We start from the raw sequence: 20,818 nt of genomic DNA on the forward strand, positions 1-20,818 counted from the left end.
TCCCCCCGCAGGCCGGAGCTCTCTCCGTCTGCAGGGAAGGCGTCTCGGCGGGGCTCAATGCCGCCGTGCTCGCCCCTGGACCGTCCCCCCCCCCCCCCGCCGCCGCTCCCCGCCGGACTCCGGCTGCAAGGGAGGCAGCAGGAGAGATGAGGACACTGTCGGCGCCACTGCGCGCACACGTGCGCGAATGGCGCCACTGTCTGAGAGCGCGGGCCTCCACCGCTGGGCCCTGAAGTGACCGCCGGATGAGACACCGCGACGGGCCTCGTCCGACTCGCCGCCGCGATCCGCCCCCCTCGCCCGGCACCACCTCGCTGCCGCGACAAGGGGGATGAGAGGGGAGACGGACTGGGAGCCTCCATCGGCCGCCCGACCTGGCGCGCACGCGCGCGCGCGGGCGCCCGTACCTGGCAACGGTGGCTCCCTTGCTTCAGCTGGAGGTGCAGGCCGATGCCCGGCCACCTCCAGGCGTCTCCCCCGTGCTCCCAGCCCTCCCCGCGGCCGGCCGGTAACACCGGACCGGAAACCAGCGGCAAGGAGGACCGAGTCCGCCGAGCCACCGCCGCACCGGCGCCCGCGTCGGCCCCGGAAGATGGGCAGCCGTCAGCTGGGCCAGCCGGCCCATCCTCGGGCCCAGCCTCACCGCCTGATGAGCGGTAGCGAGCTGGGGTCCCGGCGGCACGGCGGGGGCGAGAGGCCATCATACGAACAGAGTGTGATTAAAGGAGGGTGGCACATAGAATACACGGTGCACTGCAAATGCTAAAATTGCTAACCAGCTAACAGTCTGTGAATCTGCAATGCAGCACTCACCAGAGGCAATTTAGCAGCAAGAGAGACCAAGCTGGCCTAGAAGTCCCTATATATACTGAACCCTCCCCTCTCTACCATGGGCTGTACTTTCCTAACAGTTAGGTCCACCCTCACAGGAGGTTTAACTCTCTCTATTCCTATGCAGTCATTTCGCTCTCCTTCAGACTTTTAAGGGGTACGTTTACTAAGCAGTGATAAGAGCGGAGAAGTGAGCCAGTGGAGAAGTTGCCCATGGCAACCAATCAGCACTGAAGTAACATCTATAATTTGCATACTATAAAATGATACAGAGCTGCTGATTGGTTGATGGGGAAATTTCTCCAATGGCTCACGTCTCCGTTCTTATCACTGCTTAGTAAATGTGCCTCTAAATGTTCTTAAACATTTTTCAGTGACAGCAGCACCTAATGCTAATCCACCTCCCTCCCAAGGTCTGACCTTTCCTTATACATGTATAGGCATACTGTAAGCCTTTTATGACAGCACTGTGATGTACACGGAACCTTATCAATTCTGTAAATTACTACGATATCATGGGGATCTAATGGGGGAGTTGGGTTTATATTAACATTCCTCAAATCTGATGGTCCGCTGTCACCGCACGTAGCAGAGGGAGCCATCTTATAGGAGGAACCAATGCACAAGGGGGTGTGGCCTGCGACCAGTGACACCACTGCGGCACTTATGATTGGCTAGCATGAGTTAGGAGTGAGACTCTTGAGGTACTGGTTCCTAGGGAGCAGATATCATATTTGTCATTCTTGTGAGATTGGGTTCAGGCTACAAGATAGATGTTTACATTCTGTTCTCAATATAAGGAAAAATTAAATGTTGGGTAGTGGCACTGTGGCAGTCACTTCCTCAGGAGTGAGCAGCAAATACTAAGATGGAGAAGGCAGTTATACCAGCATCATCCAGACATGGCAGCAGGGAGTGCCTCTGTCAGGATGAACAGCGAGCTACTACCATAGTGCCCCGGGGCCCACTGTTGGCCTGATTGAGAGGTTGCCACAGTGGCTACTACGTATTTATGCCAATGACGCGGCCAATAAACTTGCTAACGAGATACCCACTGGCTGTGGTGCTAATCTGCCGCTGTGCGTATTAAGACGCCCCATCAGTGTTTTCACCAGTTCTATGGAGGCACAGAATCTCTTTTTGAACTTGCAAAGTGCAACCGAGTCTTTACACGCCTGTGTCTGGCAAGCCTTCTCCGTCACTACCCAGAAACACCTACTGAGATTGCATGTATCTTTGTGCGGCTATGATCTGCGTCTTCAGACTGCACGTTGTGCCTATACGTTAAGATGGCCTTGGACCCCAGGAGTTTGTGTAGGGGCTGCTTTTACAATCAAAAACGTTAGATCACTGTGGGTACATGTAGATACATAGAGGCTCATTTATCAACAAGTGATAAAACTCATTGTGGATGATAAAACTTGTTGCAATGATAATTGGTGCTCCAGTCAATCAGCTCACAACTGTCATGTGTTTGAAAATGACAGATTGGAGCTGATTAGCTGGAGCACCATTTATCATATGCAATGAGTTTTAGCACTCACAATGTGTTTTCTCATACGTCCTAGAGGATGCTGGGGACTCCAAAAGGACCATGGGGTATAGACGGATCCGCAGGAGCTTGGGCACACTATAAAGACTTAAACTGGGTGTGAACTGGCTCCTCCCTCTATGCCCCTCCTCCAGAACTCAGTTAGACTTTGTGCCCAGGAGTGATGGGACACACACTAGGGGAGCTCTACTGAGTTTCTCTGAAAGACTTTATGCATACTTACCTACTTTGCTGCCTCCTCCTCCGGGAGGAGGCAGCGTTGTAGGTGTATGGGGGGCGTGGCCGGCAGCAGGAGAGCCGGTTCGGAGGCGTGTCCGGCAGTAGAATGGGTGGTCCGGGGGCGTGGCTTCGCGCTCGCGTCACCGTGACTCCGCCACCCGCTGTGCTGTGCCGAGAAACGAGGCGCTGCATAGCGGGGGGCGGAGCTACGATGACGCGATTCAGCCCGAATCGCGTCATCGGACCCCCTCGGGCCGCCCGCACGTTCTCTGCTGCGGGTGGCCGAGGGGGAGAGCGGGAGGCTTGCCCAACCTTTCCGGGGGGCCGGGAGGGTCACCCGATTTTCGGGAGCCTCCCGGCCATTCCGGGAGGGTAGGCAAGTATGACTTTATGTTAGGTTTTTTATTTTCAGGGAGACCTGCTGGCTACAGGCTCCCTGCATCGTGGGACTGAGGGGAGAGAAGTCAGACCTACTTCTTAGTTTAAGGGCTCTGCTTCTCGGCTACTGGACACCATTAGCTCCAGAGGGTTCGATCACTTAGTGCGCCTAGCTGCTTGTTCCCGGAGCCGCGCCGTCACCCCCCTCACAGAAGCCAGAAGAAAGAAGCCGGGTGAGTATTGGAAGAAAAGAAGACTTCAGTGACGGCAGAAGACTTCAGTAACAGAGGTAACAGCAGCGGTAGCGCTGCGCTCCATGCTCCCACACACCAACGTCTCTGGCAGGGTGCAGGGCGCTGGGGGGGAGCGCCCTGGGGGCATGTTGCTGAGGTTTATAGCACTGGCGGGGGGACATATTTAGGTGCCCGGGCAATGAGTATGTTCACCCCGCCAGGGTGCCGCGAAACGGAGGGAGCAGCAGCGGTAGCGCTGCGCTCCCTGTTCCCGCACTCCATTGCCTCTTGCAGGGTGCAGGGCACTGGGGGGGAGCGCCCTGGGCGGCATATACTGAGTGATCGCTGGCGGGGGAACATATTTAGTTGCCCTGACACCGGGTAGCTTCACCCCGCCAGTGTACCGCAGCGTGTGCGCTGCGCTCCATTGCTCCCACACACCAACGGCTTCCGAGGGTGCAGGGCGCAGTGGGGCACACTGGGCAGAGATTCATATATATATATATGGGTATATACAGGGGGTTACTCACTGTATATAGGTCCCCCCAGCTAAATATAGGTATTTATATATTTATAGTTTTTTTTTAGCGGGCTTAAGCGCGCCGGGAAGGGGCGGAGCTTAGCCCTCAGGTCACCGCCAAGACTTGCTGTATAGTAAAACAAAAGTATTGCAGCGCATATAGATTGGGCAAAGATTTATTACTTCATTCCAAAAAATAACAATAAAATTTAATAAATCAAACATCCATAACCATCGGCCGGTAATTTAAACACATCAATATATTATTTTAAAAACATAAAATATGCTCTTTTCTGTCTGAACACTGTTATAAACTATTCAGGAAAGACACTCCCATCTAGTATGGGACAGACAAAATAGGCAAAAGCTCATTCAACAATTACCCTCTACAGTGTATGTCTTAACTGCTATACTAAATTAAACAGTCCATTTATCAATGTAGCAGTCCATTCAAATATTTAGAGACACTGTATCACTGTAAAGATTGTGTGGCAGCGTGACACGCTGCACGCTGATTAATCCAGCCAACGAGAGTCACTAATAACTGCAATTGTATGTTTCAATGGCAACAACGTAACAGATAGTCCATTCAGCAATTAGGATCCGTTGAAGCTGAAAGAATTAATTCTTTAGAACGTCTGGCCAGACAGAATATATATGCTCACCGCTACCTTCCAGCATTAAGATCACAGTGAACTCCTCCCGGCTGCTGGTGCTTTAACCTTTAAGGGCAGTCATCTCTGGAGGATACCATCCGTGTAGATCTGAAGATACTGCTGACGGTAGACAGTGCAGTTGACAGCGGTATGGAGCAAAGATATGTGAGTCCTTTAACGCGTTTCCCCGCCTCCTTCCGGGTTCAGCGGCTTCATCAGAAATAAACTCACTGCTCCCTTTTGCTCTATATAAACCTCGCGGCTAATTACCGCGGTGACGTCACCCCGCCGTTCTGTTTCTTTAGCGTGTCAAGCCTCTCTCTGGCTTTGGACCGCATTACGGCTTTAAGGTGTGTGGCCGCGGCTTTAATTGTCACACCTGTATAGATCAAGCTGGTATCCACACATCATTAACTAAATATAAATCTCATGTGAAATAATCATTTAGTATAATCCCGTCAAGGTTACTACCAACCTATTTAGTAAGAGCATATAGGAGCGTTATTATATAAAAAAAAAATATTATATCCAATTGCTGTATAGTAAGAAGGAGGGGGGGGCACAGTGTTTTTTAATGCTATAGGGGTGTCATATAGCATTATGTAATGGACCCATAATCCTTGTTGTGATACATAAATTCACTGTTTCCCTGTTTGTTTACCCACTATCGGTTAGTCGACATATGTCGACAGGTGTGAGGGCTTTGTCACAAGCTGCTGTGGGGACAACTGTCGGCTTCGCCGGCGCATGGCGGTACTTGATTCAGAAAATGTTGTATTAGCAGGTTGGTGTTTGTGTGCTTAAAAAAGTAAACACGCTAGGGGAGACACAATTGTTTGTGGATGCCCTGTCGGCATCAACGGTATTTCCTGGGTAAAAAAATTAACAGGCTGTTATTGCCTTGTACCTGTGTATATATATATATATATATATATAGGTATATGTGGGGGGAGGGGGTTATTGAAATTGTATATGTATGCTTCCCACAGACCCCTCGGGGTTCCAAGATTATTATTATTTTTTGCCCGCTTACTATTCCTTGCTGTCGACATTTACTAAGTTTCTGTCGACCATGACGTTCCTGGTAGATCCACATCTGGGGCATGTCAGTACATGGTCATACACATTCACAACACATTACTGTCACTAGGGACCTGACAGGTCTGGACAATCCACTTGCGTATAGGTTATATCTATATGTATATATATGTAGATATATGTTTATATATGCATGGTTAGGATATGTGTGTTTTATTGTGTATTACATTATGTATATCCATGAATGCTGTAATAATGGTATTCTTATCATGTGCTGGTCGCTCTGTTGATTAAGCTCTAGATTGGCCATGACGAGTTGGTTTTCGATCCTATCAAGGAGTCCGAATATTATTCTCTGCCCGACGCGGAGAGAACATTCTGGCAGTCAACTCCTGGTCGATGCAGAGCCCGGTCGCAAAGGATCATACACAGGAAGCTAAGTGATATTTTATTTCTATACTTTGACCTTGTTTGCATGGCATGCACATGAGGGTGGGTTATATTCGGGTAGGCATCTGATAGTATTACACTACCCAGAGTGGGTAACCTGCGTAGGTTGATTCTACTTTATAACATTGCAGCAGGCTGCCCGTGACACCAGGAGGTGTGGCCGCGAAGATGCTGGGGATGTCTCCGTGAGATACTGGAGGGAGGTATACAGCTGTTTGGAGAGGCCTCTGTTCAGTCAATCTCGGCGGATACCACTAGTAATTCTACCTTCGTGAGTTAGCCTCCTTCACAACGGTTGGTGACGCATTCTTTTGTGGGATGCAGTCGTTTTAACCGGTTCAATGCCGTTCCTTTTTCCTATTCTGTGCAGACAGTGGAAGTGGAAAAGGTAAGAGTTCTGCAGCATTGTTAGGTTCGCAGAAGTGGATGTCGTTTTCTGTTTCCACCACATCTACCAATTGTCGCTGAGTCTATCGGGCTGGTCCCCACTCCGGTGAGCTCTCCTCTACTAATTTTTGGTTGGTCCAGGAATAGACTAGGACCTGTGCGTTATTTATAGAATCCAAAGGGGAACATTCTGAGTTACGGTTGTTTTCCCTTACTGGTTTTTCTAATAGATCTTGCCGTTCCACTCTGGAAGGGGTGGTAGTAAGCGACGCCGTACAGAGGTGCGTCAGGTTCAGGACATTGTCCGGTTGTCCCTGTATAAAGGTGCAAATCGTTGGTTCTCTCTGACTGTTCTTCGACACAGGAATTGGCTGTTGTTCCCAATGACACAGATGTCGGAGGTGGGTTTCTGAGTAGATACTGACCGGTTAAGGTTCAGTATTTTTCCTGTGGAAAGAGGTCTTAGGATCCAGAGTTGGATCAGTTTTGCTGTGACACTTCATCAATATGTTCCGTTACTAAAACAGTTGGGTGCGGCCTAAGAGGTTTCTTTTTGGTGAGCAGGTCTAATGCCAGAGTGGCTTTCAAGGGACCAGTTGGAAATGTGGTCCGGGTCTCACCTGCACATGCACCAGAATATAATCCTAACGGCCAGGACATCGCTCCTGTGGTGTCTGCTCGGTTCTCTCCTTCTAGAGGGATGAAGGTTTGGGATCCAGGTTTAGATCCTGGTGTCCGTGCATACAGATCTCCGAGGCTGGGGAGCAGTCCTTGCAAGGGACGTATTTCCAGAGGATAAGATCAAGTTGGAAAGCTTGTCTGCAATAAGCTTTCTTGAATTAAGAGCTATTTTCAACGAACGTATTCTTTGTGTTCTGCCCGTGTTGGTTCTGCCAGACGACTTGTCACCAGTGGCGTAAATAAGCCACTATGGCGGAAAAAGGAGCAAAGCGGCATTGGCAGAAGATGCAAAGTTTTGCCGTTGGGTGGAAAATCTGGTAAACGCTTAGCAGTCTTCGTCCGGGAGGTAAACGACGGAGAAGTAGATTTCCTCTGCTGACGCGATCTCCATCCGGGTGAAATTCAGTCATCATCGAGAAGTTTTCACAGACGTGACAAGCCTTTGAGGAGTGTCGCAATTGGACAAATTGGCGTCTCGCCTCAACGAGAGGCCTCAGGGATATTGTTCCAGGTCAAGGGACACTCAAGCTATAGCAGTGGACACCCTCGTGACACCGTGGGTGTTTTTAGTCGGTCTATGTGGCCTCTCCGCTTTTTTTTTTTTTTTGAAGGTGATAATCGTAAGATGAACAAAGGTTCAGGCGATCCTCTTGGATCCGGTCTAGACAAGGAGGGTTTGCTATCCAGTTTTTCATGATTTACTCATAGAAGATTCCTGCCCTCTTCCTCTACGTGAGGAACTGTTACAACGAGATCACGGCCTCTATCAATACTTACCGCGGCTGCGTCTGACGGCGTGGCGGTTGAATGCCATATCCTAAGCCAAATGGGTGTTCCCAGTGAAGTAATTTCCTCAATTCTTCAGGCTAGAAAATAAGTAACGGCAAAGCCTTACCACAGTAGTTGGCGTAACTGTGTGTCTTGGTGTGTATCCAGGAAGGCTCCTATAGAAAACTTTCAGCTAGGTCGTTCTTATCCATACTTTACAAGCCGGTGTGGATGCAAGCCTAAAGTTAGGCTCCATTTCAGTGCAGTATGGCCTTAGAAATTTCTTTAAAAAAAAATAAAAAAATTCTTTCTTGAAAAGTGGTCATGCTATTGGCTTTGACATCCCCAAAGAGTCCTCAACTCTGCCCTATCCACGTGAAAAACCAAGTATGGGCTTTTATGCGATAAAGCCGTCAATTCTGAAACACGTCTCGCCGAAGCTAACGCCAACAACATGACCACTTTCCAAGTGAGGTATTTCAACTCCACAGTTTTAAGTGGTTCAAACCAAGGTGACTTGAGGAAACGTAACACCACGTTAAGATCCCAAGGCGCCACCGGAGGCACAAAGGGAGGCTGAATATGCAGCACCCCCTTCACAAAAGTCTGTACCTCAGGAAGAGAGGCTAATTCTCTTTGAAAGAAAATGGATAAGGCCGAAATCTGGACCTTTATGGACACTAATTTGAGGCCCAAGGTCACTCCTGTTTGAAGGAAGTGAAGTAGATGGCCCAAATGGAACTCCTCCGTAGGAGCAGCTCTGGCCTCACACCAAGAAACATATTTCCGCCATATACGGTGATAATGTTTCAACGTCACGTCTTTCCTAGCCTTGATCAGGGTAGGAATGACTTCCTCCGGAATTCCTTTTTCCGCTAGGATATGGCGTTCAACCGCCATGCCGTCAAACGCAGCCGCGGTAAGTCTTGGAACAGACAGGGCCCCTGCTGCAGCAGGTCCTGCCTTAGAGGAAGAGGCCACGGATCTTCTGTGAGCAACTCTTGCAGTTCCGGATACCAAGTCCTCCGTGGCCAATCTGGAACAATGAGGATTGTTCTGACCCTGCTTATTCTTACAATTCTCAACACCTTGGGTATGAGAGGAAGAGGAGGAAACACATAGACCGATCTGAACACCCAAGGTGTCACCAGAGCGTCTACCGCTACCGCCTGAGGGTCCCTTGACCTGGCGCAATACCGCTTTAGCTTTTTGTTGAGACGGGACGCCATCATGTCTATTTGAGGCAGGCCCCACCGATCCGCGATCTGTGCCAAGACTTCTTGATGAAGTCCCCACTCCCCCGGATGCAGGTCGTGCCTGCTGAGGAAGTCCGCCTCCCAGTTGTCCACCCCTGGGATGAACACAGCTAACAGCGCGCTTACATGGCCTTCCGCCCAGCGTAGAATCCTGGTCGCTTCTGCCATGGCCACTCTGCTCCTTGTTCCGCCTTGGCGGTTTATATGAGCCACTGCCGTGACATTGTCTGACTGAATCAGAACCGGTCTTCTCCGAAGTAAGTTCTCCGCTTGACGCAGGGCGTTGTATATGGCCCTCAACTCCAGGACGTTGATGTGGAGACAAGTCTCCAGGCTTGACCAGAGACCTTGGAAATTTTTCCCCAGTGCCACTGCTCCCCAGCCTCTGAGGCTTGCGTCCGTGGTCACCAGGACCCAGTCCTGAATGCCGAACCTGCGACCCTCTAGAAGGTGAGCACTGTTCAGCCACCACAGGAGAGATACCCTGGTCCTGGGAGACAGGGTGATCCTTTGATGCATTTGTAAATAGGACCCGGACCACTTGTCCAAGAGGTCCCATTGAAAAGTCCTCGCATGGAATCTGCCGAAAGGGATGGCCTCGTATGAAGCCACCATCTTCCCCAGGACACGCGTGCACTGATGCACTGAAACCTTCTTTGGTTTCAATAGGTTCCTGACCATGGTCATGAGTTCCTGACCCTTTTCGATCGGAAGAAAAACCTTTTTCTGGTCTGTGTCTAGGATCTGGCCCAGAAAGGTCAGACGCGTTGTAGGAACTAGCTGGGACTTCGGTATATTGAGAATCCAGCCGTGTATCTGCAACGTCTTCATGGACAGAGACACGCTGTCCAGCAACTTCTCCCGAGATCTCGCCTTTATTAGGAGATCGTCCAAGTATGGGATAATTGTGACCCCCTGCCTGCGCAGGAGCACCATAATTTCCGCCATTACCTTGGTGAAAACCCTCGGGGCCGTGGAAAGCCCAAACGGTAACGTCTGAAATTGGTAGTGACAGTCCTGCACTGCAAATCTCAGGAACGCCTGATGGGGGGGGGGGGGGGGGGGGGAAATATTGGAACGTGAAGGCATGCATCCTTTATGTCCAGGGACACCATCCAATCCCCCCCTCCAGGCTGGCGATGACCGCCCGGAGTGATTCCATTTTGAACTTGAACCTTTTCAAGTACAAGTTCAGAGATTTCAGGTTTAAAATGGGCCTGACCGAACCGTCCGGTTTCGGGACCACAAACAGGGTTGAATAATATCCCTCTCCCTGCTGGAGATGAGGAACTGTGACAATCACCTGTTGAACATACAATTGTTGGATTGCTGTCAACACTGACTCCCTCTCTGTCGGGGAAGTCGGCAGAGCCGATTTGAAAAACCGGCGAGGAGGCAAGTCTTCGAATTCTAGCCTGTATCCCTGAGCAACAATCTCTAATGCCCAGGGATCCACCTGCGATTGAACCCAGACGTGGCTGAAAAACCGAAGACGAGCCCCCACCAGATCTGCCTCCCCCCGGGAAGCCCCAGCGTCATGCGGTGGACTTTGCAGACGCAGGGGAGGACTTCTGCTCTTGGGAACTAGCTGGGTGCAGCTTCTTTCCCCTTAGAATCGGCATCTCCCGTCCACTGCCGGGTCCACAGGAGTCGCCTAGCAGAAATAGACATAGCATTTATTCTGGAGCTTAATAAACAAATGTCTCTCTGAGCATCTCTCATATACAAGGCAGCATCTCTGATATGCTCTATGGTCATTTGAATGGCATCCCTATCTAAGGTGTCAATCTCCGCAGATAAGGAATCTGCCATGCCACAACCGCACTACAAACCCAGGCCGACGCCATAGCCGGTCTAGCAATAGTACCGGAGTAAGTGTAAATGTGCTTTAAGGTAATTTCCTGCCTGCGATCAGCCGGTTCCTTGAGGGAAGCCGTATCCTGATAAGGCAGTGCCACCTTTTTGGACAAGCGTGTCAGCGCCTTGTCCACTTTTGGTGAAGATTCCCAGCGTATCCTATCAGTTTGTGGAAAAGGATACGCCATAAGAATCCTTTTGGGAACTTGTGGTCTCCTATCTGGAGAGTCCCAAGCCTTTTCGCACAATTCACTTAATTCAAATGATGATGGAAAAGTGACTTCAGGCTTTTTCTCTTTATACATGTGTAGAAGATGCAGCTAGAAGATGCAGATTTGGGAGGGCAGGTCCATAGTGGCCGACTTCCTGTTTGCCAGGTCAGCAAAGCGGGGAGCAGTGCGGGGAGGGGTGATGCATCACAGGTAGCAGGGGAAAGGGTGTAGCACTGCAAAGGAGGCGGTATTGGGGCGTGGTTACCGCGATTGCATCATCATGACCCCATTTACATTATACAATGCGAGAGTACCGACATTATACAGCAGGGGGCGTGGCAGAATCACATCATCAGCTGCCAGGACCATCCACTTCCCTATCTGGGGGCAGCTGGTTTCGGGAGACTTGCCCATTCTTCCATTCTTCTGGGGGGCCAGGAGGGCCTCCCGATTGTTGGGAGCCTCCCGGCTGTTCCAGGAGAGTAATTTGTTTTGTAAAAGAGAAGCTGCTCAGCTTTTGTGGGGTGCTTGCAAAAGAAGCCAGTATTAACTCTGGATGCAAAATAATAAGTTACTTGCTTTTATTGCTCAGCCCTTTAGTGTTGGGAACTGGGTGAAGCCTAGGTTAAATTTAAATTGCAATGTAAAACTAATTCACTTTGCGCTATTGTACATGGTTTACCAGCTGAAATGAGATAAGTGCAGACACATGTCTTTAAATAATGTTAGTTTTTTAATATATAAAATTTGCACTATCAGTGCTGGTTATCTCACAGATTTAATATACCATTAAAACATGACACTCTTCGTTAAAGCTCCAGTCCGAGCGAAACGCGTCAGAGGATAGCGGTGACGGGGAAACCACCACTGAGGATACGCTTGCATGGTCACCAGCTCACCACTTGTCAGTGACAGCACTCCATTGGGCGGATATTGGAAGGCGCAGCGGCAATCAGAATGTGGAGGACGGAGACGTCTGGTGCCTCCTAGCCGATTCCTTCACATCATATCACTGACCCGCCATGTCAGAAGCTGTTCCATTCATTGAATCAGTGGACTGTGGTGAGCCCGGTATTATCCTCACAGGTGGTTTGATTGAGCACACATATACACACATTGGTGTGATAATTGAGACTGGCTCATATTACCATACAGCAGCAAACATATGAACACCATCTTATACTTGTGAAAACCTACAATATTTAACAATATTTAACCTCCGTGTGGGGTTAAGGGACGCAAGATTCTAGTCCCATATGTCTTACCATCCGCAAGTTAACGTGTGGTTAGTTTCTAACAGTGCACTGTTATTATTTTAGATAATTGATCCACCTCTATTAGTAGTTACGGTTTATAGAATTGTTACACATATGTGTTTTATTATTAGGAGGCATGTATGCAGTAGAATAGGATGTTAATTGATTGAGTACTGTTCATGTTTTAATGGTATATTAAATCTGTGAGATAACCAGCACCGATAGTGCAAATTTTATATATTAAAAAACTAACATTATTTAAAGACATGTGTCTGCACTTATCTTATTTCAGCGGGTAAACCATGTACAATAGCGCAAAGTGAATTAGTGTATTTTGTTTGGTATCTCTTGTAGCAACATGGGGTGATCTTGTATATGCGCACACAGGCATATTATCACTGTTTGCAGCTGTATATTAATTAAAATTCCTTGGGGGGTATTTTCTTGGTTATTTAATTTAACAAATAACATCAGCGCCTAGAGACATATTTGTGGAGTTGCAATGTAAAACTGAAATTGCCCAACATTTGTGGGCTTCATGCTAAATCGCTCGGTATTTCACCCATTGCAATACAACAAGGTCTGTCCCCATTCAGATGGATTTTCTCCTAACTCCAAACGACAACCGAAGCATTTTACCAGGAAAGCAACGCTCACGGTCTAAATGGAAACACCAGTCTCTTGGCACCTTATAGAGAGTCTGCACTGTAATATTATACAAAGTCCTTTATGGGGCTTGTGTGGCAGACACAGGAATTTAATATAATACTTCACAGCTTGCATAACAGAAGCCAAAGCTGGAGGGTTATCGAAAATATATCCCGAAAATCATGGAACATTTTCACAGCTTGGAAGAATAGCCGATATCCAAATATATTCTTATTCTTCAGAAAAAGCAAAAAGAAAACACAAAAATTCCAGCCCTGTCAAGCCCAATTTAAATATACACAAAACTGAAGTACTCATTTCATTTAACTCTGACATGTGTAACTCACATCATTTAAGGTGGACAACTGTAACTCACATCATTTAAGGTGGACAACTGTAACTCACATCATTTAAGGTAGACAACTGTAACTCACATCATTTAAGGTGGACAACTGTAACTCACATCATTTAAGGTAGACAACTGTAACTCACATCATTTAAGGTGGACAACTGTAACTCACATCATTTAAGGTGGACAACTGTAACTCACATCATTTAAGGTAGACAACTGTAACTCACATCATTTAAGGTAGAAAACTGTAACTCACATCATTTAAGGTAGACAACTGTAACTCACATCATTTAAGGTAGACAACTGTAACTCACATCATTTAAGGTAGACAACTGTAACTCACATCATTTAAGGTAGACAACTGTAACTCACATCATTTAAGGTAGACAACTGTAACTCACATCATTTAAGGTAGACAACTGTAACACATCATTTAAGGTAGAAACTGTAACTCACATCATTTAAGGTAGAAACTGTAACTCACATCATTTAAGGTAGAAATTGTAACTCACATCATTTAAGGTAGACAACTGTAACGCACATCATTTAAAGTAGACAACTGTAACTCACATCATTTAAGGTAGACAACTGTAACTCACATCATTTAAGGTAGAAAACTGTAACTCACATCATTTAAGGTAGAAATTGTAACTCACATCATTTAAGGTAGAAACTGTAACTCACATCATTTAAGGTAGAAACTGTAACTCACATCATTTAAGGTAGAAATTGTAACTCACATCATATAAGGTGGAAAACCGTAACTCACATCATTTAAGGTTGACAACTGTAACTCACATAATTTAAGGTGGACAACTGTAACTCACATCATTTAAGGTTGACAACTGTAACTCACATAATTTAAGGTGGACAACTGTAACTCACATCATTTAAGGTAGAAACTGTAACTCACATCATTTAAGGTAGAAATTGTAACTCACATCATATAAGGTGGAAAACTGTAACTCACATCATTTAAGGTTGACAACTGTAACTCACATAATTTAAGGTGGACAACTGTAACTCACATCATTTAAGGTTGACAACTGTAACTCACATCATTTAAGGTGGACAACTGTAACTCACATCATTTAAGGTAGAAATTGTAACTCACATCATTTAAGGTAGAAACTGTAACTCACATCATTTAAGGTAGAAACTGTAACTCACATCATTTAAGGTAGAAACTGTAACTCACATCATTTAAGGTAGAAACTATAACTCACATCATTTAAGGTGGAAAATTTAAACTTATAAAACATACTGTATATAATAAATGTTGTTTTTGGACATAATCCCAAAGTAGTGAAGGTGCAAGTTGAGCGCTGTCTATCTGTACTATAGCGTGTGCCCTTCTGAATAAATGACGTACAACAATACAGCATTAATGAATAATCTAGGATAATAAATGTGGCAGCTGCCAGGATCTCTTCCCATGTGCCATCCACCACCTTACCCTGCATGCGCAGCAGAGGCACCATTTCCTATATTCTGCAACCTCAGACCCCCAAACTTGTTAAAGCAAAGGTTCCCAAACTCTGCCATTACAGTCCAAGTTTTAAGGATATCCATGGTTGAGTCCAGATGGTTAAATCAAATTGTACTAATTAAGTCACCTGTGCCCAAACATGGATATCCTTAAACCCTTGACTGTAACGGATGGAGTTTAAGAACCTCTGTGCTACAGGGCTATGGGTGATATTGCCGGCACAACAATATATCTCCACGGTGGCATGGCACCCTCCTGCCGCTCTTCCCTGGCTTACCGTGCCCACCAGCCCTAGTGTTGAGGACGAATTTGAGTAGAATGATGGGAAAGGAAGACAGCAGAAGACAATGTTGGTGTAAAGGGGGCATGGAAGGACCATGGGAGTTGGGAGTTACAGGTGATTTATAGGGGCAGGTCTGAAACACAACAGCTGTCCCTGTATATGAGGACCAACACATCTCATTGCATAGTCCCTTCTTCATCATTCATCTATTCCAAGTCTTGTTCTGGGGGAGTCTGGGGGTGAGTTGGGGCTTCACATTTTCTTAGACATAACAATATTGCCTGTGCCATCCGTTTCTTGTACTGTGCGTCCCCAGCACAGCTGTTAGCAGACATTTCATGGATGGGACAGATCCATTCTGCGGCTATAGAGCTGAAGTGGTCATACTCACCTTGCAGGGACTCTATGATGATCCTATAGCTGCTTGCGTGTCTCTGCTGTTGCCACTGAGAACAAATGCTGGTCATCCGAATCTGATAGGCGTTCAGATTTGTCACTCCCAGATACACTGCAAGAAAATATACAAGTAGGAGCAATGAGAGCCGCCATTGGTACTGTATTAAAGAGAAAAAACATAATAATAGCCAGATATTTAGCACTGGCTAAAGACAAGTTTAGATTTATTATGCTCATAGTCTAGTAATTGGTAATAATCTCGGTTATAGGACAGTAATTGATAATAATCTTAGTTATAGGACAGTAACTGCCAATAATCTCAGTTATAGAACAGTAACCACCAATAATCTCAGTTATAGGACAGTAACCACCAATAATCTCAGTTATAGGACAGTAACTGCCAATAATCTCAGTTATAGGACAGTACTGCCAATAGTCTCAGCTATAGGACAGTAACCGCCAATAATCTCAGTTATAGGACAGTAACTGCCAATAATCTCAGTTATAGGACAGTAACTGCCAATAATCTCACATATAGGACAGTAACCACCAATAATCTCAGTTATAGGACAGTAACTGCCAATAATCTCAGTTATAGGACAGTAACTGCCAATAATCTCAGCTATAGGACAGTAACTGCCAATAATATCAGCTATAGGACAGTAACCGCCAATAATCTCACATATAGGACAGTAACCACCAATAATCTCAGTTATAGGACAGTAACTGCCAGTTACTGTTACTGAGATTATTGGAAGGTACTGTCCTTTAACTGAGATTATTGGTGGTTACTGCCAATAATCTCAGTTATAGGACAGTAACTGGCAATAATCTCAGTTTTAGGACAGTAACCACCAATAATCTCAGTTACAGGACAGTAACTGCAAATAATCTCAGATATATGACAGTAACTGGCAATAATCTCAGTTATAGGACAGTAACTGCCAATAATCTCAGTTATAGTACAGTAACTGCCAGTTACTGTTACTGAAATTATTGGCAGTTACTGTCCTATAACTGAGATTATTGCCAGTTACTGTCCTATAACTGATATTATTGGCAGTAACCACCAATAATCTCAGTTAAAGGACAGTACCTTCCAATAATCTCAGTTATAGGACAGTAACTGCCAATAATTTCAGTAACAGTAACTGGCAGTTACTGTCCTATAACTGAGATTATTGGCAGTTACTGTCCTATAACTGAGATTATTGCCAGTTACTGTCATATATCTGAGATTATTTGCAGTTACTGTCCTGTAACTGAGATTATTGGTGGTTACTGTCCTAAAACTGAGATTATTGGCAGTTACTGTCCTATAACTGAGATTATTGGAAGGTACTGTCCTTTAACTGAGATTATTGGTGGTTACTGCCAATAATATCAGTTATAGGACAGTAACTGGCAATAATCTCAGTTATAGGTCAGTAACTGCCAATAATCTCACATATAGAACAGTAACCACCAATAATCTCAGCTATAGGACAGTAACCACCAATAATCTCAGTTATAGGACAGTAACTGCCAGTTACTGTTACTGAGATTATTGGAAGGTACTGTCCTTTAACTGAGATTATTGGTGGTTACTGCCAATAATCTCAGTTATAGGACAGTAACTGGCAATAATCTCAGTTTTAGGACAGTAACCACCAATAATCTCAGTTATAGAACAGTAACTGCCAATAATCTCAGATATAGGACAGTAACTGGCAATAATCTCAGTAATAGGACAGTAACTGGCAATAATCTAAGTAATACGACAGTAATTGGCAATAATATCAGTTTTAGGACAGTAACCACCAATAATCTCAGTTATAGGACTGTAACTGCCAATAATCTCAGTTATAGGACAATATCTGACAATAATCTCAATTATAGGACGGTAACCACCAATAATCTCAGTTATTGGCAGTAACTGTCCTATAACTGTAAATTTTAACAGTTACTGTCCTATAATTGAGATTATTATCAATTACTGTCCTATAACGGAGATTATTGGCAGTTACTGTACTATAACTAAAATTATTACCAGTTACTGTCCTATAGCTGAGATTAATATCAATTACTGTCCTATAACTGAGATTATTGGCAGTTACTGTCCTTTAACTGAGATTATTGGCAGATATTGTCCTATAACGGAGATTATTGTCAGATATTGTCCTATGTGTCCTATGTGTATAATCTGTATTAATGCCCTTTTACACATAATGTCCCTTACACATATGCCGCACATTATTAATGCCCTTATACACATAATGACACACATAGTGCCCCCTACAAATTTGCTGCACATAATTAGTGCCCCTATACATACATACATACATACATACATACATAATGACACACATACAGTAGTACCCTGTTACACATATGCCGCACATTATTAATGCCCTTATACACATAATGACACACATATTGGCCCTTTACACATATGTTGCACATTATTAATGCATTTTTACATGACACACATAATGCTCCTTACACATATTCCGAACACTACTGCACAACCAACCCACTCACATGCACACAGCACTCACACTGCCACTAACACTGTGACCTCTGCCTCTGCTTGGATACAGATGTGTACTCACAAATCTTGCATCAATGCTAATGTCGGGCACCTTTTTTTTTAATGAAAATGCATCATATTTGCATTGCTATGTGGCTAGGATGCACAAGCAGCTTCTGCTGATTAAACTGATATGCAGCATGCCTATATACTGTGTGAGACTGTGGCTGTATCTGCATATGAAATGCTACACACAGAATAAAGGCATGCCGCATATCATTTTAATCAGCAGAAGCTGATGATGCCCCTAGGCATATCAACTGCCCTAGGCAATTGCCTAGATTGCCTATGCCTATGGCCCGCTCTGGCCATGTGACAGCCTTTGTCAGTCCACCGGTCATTGTCCCTGAACCTATAACACCCAGTGAGGGGAGCGTTGTTCTGCTTACATGTTTTGCCGACTCCAGTTAATGCATCGCTGAATCCAGTTGAATAGGATGCCAGAACCCTTAGGTTGTACTCAGTGCCGCTGAGAAGGTTCAGAATTAGTATGGTGTTCACATCATCTCCCACAAAGGTCTCCAGCGCTGCACTTGCTCCTGCAATATAGCCCAAGTGAAACACAAATTCCTGCCAGTTATTATGCTACGTTTGGACAATTTATACCAGGCGCCTAATTTTAGAAACTGCATCCGTCCCAAGCACAATACATAGCATTCATATGTACCACGTATTCCCAGCACACTTCAGTGCAACTGCTGGAAATTCCTGATCTACAAATATTTGTACATTGTAAAACCAGAGAAGTCTATCTTCCTGCAGTATATACAATAAAACGTTCCTATACGGACCTTTTCCAATGCACACAAACACCTAATTAAACCTTGAGTTTTAAAATAGAGTAATCTTATAAAGGTAAAATAACTGTAGGAAATAAAGTACATGCAACTCCTGTCGAGGCATCTACATTATTCACAAAGTACGCACTTAAATGTTACAAGATGTCTTTTGATTTGTGGCAACAACTCTAAACAATGTGGTCTATTTATAAAGGGGCTTATTCAGAGGTGACGATGTCGGACGCAGTGGAGCGAATAATTTTGCTACCGGATATGCTTAAAAGTCGCACAGCGCATGTGATGCTCAAAAAGGCTATTATCGGTCAATGTGCGTCCGATGGTTGCGCCTAAAGTGGCCGTCGCAATATAAATCCTGGAGACTGTGACATTTGCATATTCTCACGTAGACGTTGTGGGGGTCATTCCGAGTTGTTCGCTAGCAGATTTCGGTCGCAGAGCAGCGATCAGGCAAAAAATCGTCACTTCTGCGCATGCGTATGCGGTGCAATGTGCACGCGCGACGTACTATTACAATGATGAACGATGTAGTATCACACAAGGTCTAGCAAAGCTTTTCAGTCGCACTGCTGGCCGCAGAGTGATTGACAGGAAGTGGGCGTTACTGGCTGTCAACTGACCATTTTCAGGGAGTGTTCGGAAAAACGCAGGCGTGCCAGGAAAAACGCAGGCGTGGCTGGGCGAACACAGGGCATGTTCGTGACGTCAAAACAGGAACTAAATAGTCTGAAGTGATTGCAAGCGCTGAGTAGGTCTGAAGCTACTCTGAAACTGCACAAAAATATTTTGTAGCCGCTCTGCGATCCTTTCGTTTGCACTTCTGCTAAGCTAAAATACACTCCTAGTGGTGCGGCGGCCTAGCGTTTGCACGGCTGCTAAAATCAGCTATCGAGCGAACAACTCGGAATGACCCCCTTAGCTACAGTAGACCTTGTGCAAACTAGAGCGTGAAAGCAAGCATCTGATTGGTTAATACACATTTCAAAGGTTGTATTTTAGTAGGGTGCGGTTTGGAAGGTAGATAGTAACTAGGTCGACAGTGTCTAGGTCGACCACTATTGGTCGACAGTAAGTAGATCGACAGGGTCTCTAGGTCGACAGGTTCTAGGTCGACCTAGTTACTGTGAACCTAGAGACCAGATCCCATTTTGGTAAATAGCCCATAATATATAATTTGAGCGTGAATAACATACAAGCAATGTGTGAAAAGATCGTATTAAACATTGGGAACGGGTTTCACTTTTTAATTAATATTATATTACGGAATACAAGAATACGGAATACAAGACATGAGAACGTAACAGAGACAGCAATATTTGAAGGAATAATCAATAATATTGAAAAAAAATTATTGCACAGGGAAATAAAGGGGGAGATTTATCAAACCATCTAAAGTGGACAGGTGAGGTTCTGCACATAGTAGCCAATGGGATTCTAGCTATCATTTTGTATTTTATAAATGATAGCTAGAACCTAATTGGTTGCTATGGGCAAATTCTCTACTTGTCCGCTTTGGGAGGCTTGATACATCCCCCCTAAGAGATTTGTCTCTGGGATATAGGACAGGATTCTTAGCCCAGATTGCTAGCAAGTGTCTCATTGTCATTGCATTACATTCTCAGAGTCCTTTGCCTTACTGGCGGGACACTTAACCTGTCAGCCAACTGGAAGCGTTTAAATTGCTTGTGGTGAGCCGCATACTTGAATGTGCCTTCGGAGGATTTGGCCTCATCACTTTCACCGTTGGCTTCTGGGAGTACAGTGATTTTTTTTCCGCACTCAAATTAGCTTTTCCTGGGGAGCTAGCGTGGAAGTGAGACGTAAATCTCTGATATTTGGCAGGTGGATAACGTTTCAGAAGTCCAGGTGGCTAATGTGATTTTTCTAGATTCCCACTTGTATTTATACTTTCATTGAGTGCTAAATCCTGTGCAAGAGCAATTCTTCTCATTCAGGATTTTACCCTTTCTGGGGTCAGATTACTAGGACA

General features: G+C 45.5%; 1 protein-coding gene across 1 annotated transcript in view; it reads right to left on the reverse strand.

Moving 5' to 3' along the window:
- Positions 1–20,818, reverse strand: part of COL14A1 (collagen type XIV alpha 1 chain) — a 258,070-nt gene that overhangs the window by 113,260 nt on the left and 123,992 nt on the right. The window contains exons 22-23 of the mRNA XM_063924450.1: positions 18,421–18,570; positions 15,458–15,574 (exon numbers count right to left, since the gene is read on the reverse strand). Of these exons, the coding sequence (XP_063780520.1) occupies positions 15,458–15,574; positions 18,421–18,570 (267 nt within the window). The remainder of the gene's footprint in view (positions 1–15,457; positions 15,575–18,420; positions 18,571–20,818) is intronic.

Source organism: Pseudophryne corroboree, chromosome 5 (assembly GCF_028390025.1).
Source record: "Pseudophryne corroboree isolate aPseCor3 chromosome 5, aPseCor3.hap2, whole genome shotgun sequence".
In the NCBI taxonomy this organism is placed as follows: domain Eukaryota; kingdom Metazoa; phylum Chordata; class Amphibia; order Anura; family Myobatrachidae; genus Pseudophryne; species Pseudophryne corroboree.